Below are 7,283 nucleotides of genomic sequence, written 5' to 3'. Positions count from 1 at the left end.
CAGCATTTCCTTTTCCCTTTTAATTTTTTATCTATATGTTTTCTATTCAAATCCATCCCAATGACCAACCACACATTCTAAAAGCTTACAGGGAAGAGCAGTTTAGTGATAAATAACTCATCCCTTGCATCAAAGACCAGGCTTAGGAAGAGCTCTATTATCTCTATTATCTTTTTTTAAACTGTTCCTCTGTTTCTACTTGTCATCCAGCAATCAAGGAAGAAAAGGCTGCAATATTATTTTAGATGTCTCATGTCAAAAGTGGCACTTTGGCTCCTATCCCTCTTTCACTGTTCAACTCAAAGGCAAATTCAACCTTTTCCTCACCACAAATCACTTGAAATACTAAAAATGCTTTTCATTTTCTGCTGCTTTCATTATTGCTGCCTCATGATGTGCTTTCCCAGACCGGTATGTTTTTATCTTTTTTTCTGTTAATCTGGTTTTCCAAACAATCCCTTTATTTGTTCTTTCTGAAGAAATTCTCTTCCTCCCCTTTCTAACAACAATGATGCCAGTTCCAGGGATTTCTTGCCTTCTGTCTTTGGGGCGAGGGGATAATCTTCCCTTTAAACAGCTGCTGTAATTTGCCAGGAAAGTAGGGGGTAGAAAGGATGAGGAACGGGGTGCTCTTGTGTTCATTGCAAGGTCATTGATGTAGACAATGGCTCATTTCCTTCCTACACACTCATCTTATTTTTTTTTTAAAAGCACACTCACATTTCAACAGAGTAAGATAATTTATGGTTTTCTTCCCCCAGAATCAAGGGGGGGGGAAAAAATACTTTTGGCTGTTTATTCCATCCGCCTGATGACTTCACCCGACCTATTCATATGCTTCCCACCACTTTTTACTCATACAGCTACCACCAACCCTGTGCACTGATTGTGCCAGATGCATATTATGCAGGGATCATGAACACCCATTCTCCTCCTTCCTCTGACCTTCATCTCTGCATCTCACAGTCTTAGCCACAATCTCCAAAAAGGTCTTTGCTCTCATTCAGGAAGCCTGGCTAGAAACATAGAAATGCAAGACACCAAAAATGAGAGGAAGAAAATAAATGTTTCCCATAATTTTTCTTACTCCTAGGCCTACTGCAGCAACATCCTGTTCTCACAACTGCAAGCTTCCCACTTGTTCAGATTGTCCTCATTCCCAATTCAGAAAGAATCAGCCTTAAGTTGCCACTTAATGGATCAATGTAAAAATAGTCTTTTCCATCTTAAGGCAATGCTATCTCACCATAATTCAAAATTCATAAAATCCATTATATTGGATGAGAAGCTTGAGGCTGATGAGATGCTCCAGGCAGGAAACATGCCCAGAAGTAGTACTCTTAACTTTATTGTAAGAATGCATCTGTACTTTCAGACTTGGTAGAATCTGGCAAGTCTGAAAATACATCTTCCTTCTGCGTACAATGCCAGAAAGTAGGGATGGTCCCTTCTGAGATGTTTGCCACACACTCATTCCTTCTGCAGTTTCAGCTGCCTCTTACCTGACCACTGTCTAGTTTGCCATTCTACCTCTTGTCTCCCAACACCATTCCACATATCGTTACATGAGGCCAGGTAATCCACTCCCTTCTAATCACTAGCCTACCTGCATCCCTCTTTCTCCCAACTTTGTCCTACCTATTACAGTTCGTTTCCTGAGTTCCTTTTGTCACCATCACTTTTCCTATTTGCACATTTTGTAACCTGTGCATGTTCTCTTAGATTGAAGAGAACATGCACGGGGAGGAAGAAGAGACAAATGTCATGGTTCCAATTAATGAGACAGATCAAAGAACACTGCATGGTTGTTTATTCCAAAAAAGTCTATAATAATGAGAATGGAGCATCGGCACTCATGGATGGATGCTAGAATCTGAATTCTCCTCCCCTTAACACATCAAATCATACAGAATCTCCCTCCCTTAATTACACATCATCAAACACATTCACCAATTAGTTTAACACAAAAAGTTTCACTTCCCTTCTGAAGTGCACTCTTATCTTCTCAAAACGTCCGGGTTGAATTCCTCCCACACTTTAGTGATTCAAAGCCAAACAGTTAAAGCAAAAGGCTGCCTCTTATACTGTCAATGCAAAAACATGTAAATGTTTGCAGCATTGACAACAAGTTTGTACAATCTCTTATTTTGAATATTTTGAAATGCCATCAGGACATCTGTACAACGGGGTAAAGCAACTCCACTTTTCTTATAGTAGCATCTTGAAAATTAGGAGGATATTGAACTACTTTATTATTCATTTATTCTCCATTTCCCTGTATTCATTCATTTCAGTTATTCATGGCACCCACTTCTCTGAAATAAGAGACATATGTAGTTACAAAGTTGTGTCAGTTTCAATTTCCTCATAGGACCTAACTACTTGAACAAGCATTGCAGACACTGGGTTATTTCTGTGGCTTTCCCCAAACTTAGTGATGACCCAATGAAATGTGAAATGTGAATCTAACTAAAATTATCATGCTGGTATGTCATGGCAGAAGCTCAGTCTTTTTATGCCATGAGTTATAGAAGTTTGTAGGAGCAAAATTAGCATCATCATACATATTTTATCCATTAACCCTCCTTACGTGACTGTGAGAAATCCAGGCAGAGTCCTGAAGATAGACCCATTCCATTTCTGCTACAGTGCCCCATTGATAGATGTTTTCCCCACTGATGTATCATATGCTGAAGGGGAGGAGCAGCAAATTTGGGGAAGAAAACTGACCATTTACATATAACAACTGACATCAGAACAACATAATGGTTTGGAATAGATGCACAAAAGACATAATAGGCATTAAGAATAAAAATTACAAATGTTATGCTGATGTTATGCTCTTCCCACTGAAGGAACAGTGGATAGCATTTTACTCAGTTGTGAGGAATAGCCACACCTTAGCTAATGCCCTTATGTTGGCTTTCCATATTCCACCTTCAACAGCAAGGCATATGGAATCTCCCTCCAAAAGGAATAATAGTCCTCTTTCCTAAAGAGGAATCTCAGCCCAGATAAGAGCACTTTGAAGGGGAGAGTATCACTAGAGAGATTCCTGCAAACTTTCCTAAGAGCATGAAACTAATTTGTGCAGACACAAGCATGATAAGAGCTGAACAAATCAATGCCCTCAGTGACATCTTGAAAAGGAAGAGAGGTAACAGCTTGCCTTCACTTACATTTCTTAGAGTAAGAAACTCTTCAAAAATAAAGTTTTACCATTTCGCCTGGCTCTTGCTATTGTTTTGGCTGCTCTCCCTGAAAAGCATTGTTTTCATTGTTATGAATGGGGTGAGGTGAGAATATCTTAAGGCAAGGAATCTCTGAGGAAGGGTCAGTCCCTCCACCCAAAATTGACCAAAGCTGGCCTGATCACAGTTCTCAAAAGGAGAGGCAAGATAAAAGACAAACAAGTTTCCATACAATTTGTCTGTGGAGATTTTCAATCATCCAGGTCACAGGTGCTTTTCTAAATGGCAACTAAGAAGCAAAATGTTTTCAGAGAGAAAAATTTTTTCAAAGAAAAAGCAAAAAAGTCTGGTTGTCTTTTGGAAAAGCAATACAATTGCACAAAGTCATTTAAATAAAAGAGCTTATTTGCTGACCTCTGAAAGGACAACCTAGGTGCAAGAAAAGTTGGTATCATGTGAACAAGGAGCAACATGGAGTTGCCATAGTATTTTAATCATATCAGAACTGGGAACTGAGGAAATGTTTATTTGCAAGTATTTCACAGGGTTGTCTACAGTTTGTAGGAACACAGAAATCTCAGGGGGGTAGTACAATATAATACTGTAGAGCTAGCGTGGCATGCTAGTTTGCTCACTTTGCTTTAAAGCTCCCAGTATACTTAGGGACGCGGTGGCTCAGTGGGTTAGGATGCTGAGCTTGTCGATCAGAAGGTCGGCAGTTTGGCGGGTCGAATCCCAAGTGCTGCGTAGCAGAGTGAGCGCCTGTTACTCATCCCAGCTTCTGCCAACCTAGCAGTTCGAAAGCACGTAAAAAATGTAAGTAGAAAAATAGGGACCACTACCGTGGGAAGGTAACAGCATTCCGTGTGCCTTTGGCATCTAGTCATGCCGGCCACATGACTACAGAGACGTCCTCAGATAAGCGCTGGCTCTTCGGCTTTGAAACGGAGATGAGCACTGGCCCCTAGAGCCGGAAAAGACTAGCATGCATGTGCGGGGGAACCTTTACCTTTTATACTTAGATAAATGATGGAAAGATTAGTGGACTAGCATCAAAACATGATATTTCATACTTGAAGATTTTAGGCATTCAACAGACTTTGGCTGTCTTTCCTCCAAAGGGAAATAATCCGATAAATGGTCAATTCATTAAACCGGCTACGTTCAGATTTAAAAGTCGAAGAAAGGACGGCCAGCAGTCAGGTGCACTATCAATTACAGTGGTGACGAACGCACCGTTGGGAAATTTTAAATCCCAGATTAGGAATAGATCATCATGCTCTCTGAGCTTGGTTGTTTTCTTGCAGATGTTTCATTACCCAAACTAGATAACATCATCAGTGCTAGTAAGGAGTGAGATTGGCTCTCAAGTTTACACGCTCGTGGCTTGACCTGTCACTGTTGGTGGTTGGTGGGGCTGTTTACTGTTCGTTTGTTTGGCAGTTCCTTGACTGGGGTATTGTTTACTTGATTGTTGGTCTGATGTTAATCTTGAAATTAATCTATGCTTATCTGGATGCTGATTGCTGGTAAGGAGGTGTTTTGGTCTTTTTGCTCCATTTTGGGCTTGTTGATTGTCTCTTTTGAATACTATAGTTTTAGAACTTAATTTCTTTTTCTGTCAGATTTAGGTGCACATATAACTTCTTAGTGTGGATCCATCTTTTAATAAAGAATGTCCCTACGTCTATTTTGTGGGGCATAATGGCCTATGGGAGAAGGTTATCTAACACAGGGGTCTCCCAACCTTGGCAACTTTACGACTGGTGGACTTCAACTCCCAGAATTCCTCAGCCAGCTGTTCTTTGCAAATATGCTGGCTGAGGAATTCTGGGAGTTGAAAACGCGCACACACACACACACACACACACACACACACACACACAGAGCGATTATGACAAACTTCAAATCACACACACACACACCGCGATTATGACAAACTTCACACACACACACACACACACAGAGCGATTATGACAAACTTCAAATCACACACACACCGCGATTATGACAAACTTCTCACACACACACACACACACACACACACACACACACACACACCCCGCGATTACGACAAACTTCAAATAAGAACTTCCAGAGCTTAAAGACTAGGAAGCTTTATCGGCGTTCGTCTGAGGGGAGGGGAGAGTAACTACGTGGGGTTGTAAATTCTCTTTTCATTTGCATAAAAGGGGAGGTCCGAGTGGTAAGGAGACCCATCCGCAGCGGCTTCAGAGTTTTCTACACTGAGAACCGTCTGTTGTCTCTTTAAAGAACGGGTCGTTTTTTTGCTTTCCTAAAAGCAAACTAAAGTGGAAGAGGAGGTTAATCCTCAAAAAATTCTCCCGAGGGGGGAGGGGGACAGGAGAATAAAGCTTCCTGGTCCATCGAGGCGGGAGCAGAGGCGCTTCGGATTTCAGGTGGGAAGAGAGGAGAGGAGGTAGAGCTCCGGTCCGCAACCCTTCCGGAGAACTGTGTTCATCTGCTTCAGCTCCGGACCCCCAGCTCAGCCGGACTCGTCCTAGGCGCACCATGACGGAAATCACCGAAAAGGAGAACGACCCCCAACACAGCACAGATGCGCAGCAGACCCCGAGCACTGGTTCCAGCCTGCAAGAAACAAAGGTAGCCATCTCCGGGTGCCCGTCTCCCTCCCTTTTCTCTAAACTAAGCGAGTTATTGATTGGCGCACTTTCTGATCTCTCGTCTCCTCCTTCAGCGCAGCTCTCCTTTCCCGGATCGAGGAGGCAGAGGGTACTTGTGTGCCGTGGAGATGTTTTCTCCTTGGTTAATCTCCACAGAGCCTCTCGTCCGTTCTTCCGCCCTGCCCCGCTCCATAACTAGTTCTCCACGAGCCCCGAGCGATCGCGTGTCCCCATCTCGCCCGGTTCCTCCATCCTCATCTTTCAGCTCCGCGCTTCCTCCTCTTTCGCCTGTTTTTTCCTCCCTGCAGTAGCCAAGCCGCGTGCCATCCTCCTGACTGTTTCATCACAACCGCAGTACTGTATAATCCGTCTGAAGTAAGCGGTAGCGCGCTCTTGTTGCCCCTTCGCCGATCTGGCGCCCTCTAGAAGTGTTGGATTGTCGGACCGATAGTCTGCAACGCCTCTGGAGAGCGATGTAGATCATTGCTGGATATTTCTGGGATTCCTTTTAGGCATGCACCTGCTGTGTGCATGTGGCATGGTGGGTTACAATTGTATGGGATGGGCGGATGGGAAGAGAGGAGAGAAAGCTGTTTACCATCAAAAAGACACTTCCGAATCTTTCCAGTCTGGTGACTGATTTTTTCCTTTATTAATCAGAATGCTGGATATACAACTGCATATAAATGTTTATTGACATTTAAGTAGAGAAGTACTCTAAAGACCTGAGTTAAGAATTTATTTTCTATGTCCCATTTATAATCTGAAAGCCAAATTATAGGGCAGATAATTATGTAGCTGGCAGTAAGAGACACAGCAATGGAATAGTTCGATCTCTTTGAAGTTGGATTTTTAAAAACATGATCAAAGCTTAAAAATGGTTGTATGTCCCCATTGTCATTCTCCAGGACCGATAGCCTTAATGTTCAGTTTAAAAGGTAAATAGGATTGCCAAGAAGTATCTTAACAATACATACATGTTTGTAAGGATCTAAAATATCACTTCAGTGTTAAGTGTGAAATAAGTGCAGGAGACTGAGGATAAGGGCACTGCTATTCAGTACACACACACACACACACACACAGAGAGAGAGAGAGAGAGAGAGAGAGAGAGAGAGAGAGAGAGAGAGAGAGAGAGAGACAGAGAGATTGAAGGGGATTGAATTTGAAAAGGTTACTATCTGGAAATTATAATAACATCTAATTAGGAAGGAGGACAGTCTTGGGGAGAACAGGGGCTTTGGAAAGTAGCAAAAATTAGCATTGTATGTGTTTGTCCACATGCATGTTTCTATCAACAGGGTGACTTATTACAGCATGCTTTAATTATAGGCTTTGTGTTATAATAGTTGTGTTCTTTTGTGTCTTAGGATCATGCTTTGGAGGGGAGAAGGGGAAGAAGATGGGTAACAAAATTATTTTGCTACGGCAGAAAAAATGCTTGAAC

The 7,283-nt window shown here is 42.2% G+C and overlaps 1 protein-coding gene across 2 annotated transcripts in view; it reads left to right on the top strand.

The window, feature by feature from the left end:
* Nucleotides 1–5,645: 5,645 nt before the first annotated feature.
* The window catches only part of STAC2 (SH3 and cysteine rich domain 2), a 51,610-nt gene continuing 49,972 nt past the window's right edge, over nt 5,646–7,283 (top strand). For both annotated transcript variants that reach the window (XM_081345396.1, XM_081345395.1), the window contains exon 1: nt 5,646–5,816. In XM_081345396.1, coding sequence (XP_081201522.1) covers nt 5,724–5,816 — 93 coding nt within the window. In that variant the 5' untranslated portion in view covers nt 5,646–5,723. The remainder of the gene's footprint in view (nt 5,817–7,283) is intronic.

The sequence above is a fragment of the Vipera berus genome (genome assembly GCF_964194415.1).
Source record: "Vipera berus genome assembly, chromosome: Z".
In the NCBI taxonomy this organism is placed as follows: domain Eukaryota; kingdom Metazoa; phylum Chordata; class Lepidosauria; order Squamata; family Viperidae; genus Vipera; species Vipera berus.
Note: the sequence above shows the minus strand (reverse complement) of the source record. Positions and strands in the feature narration are given on the sequence as shown.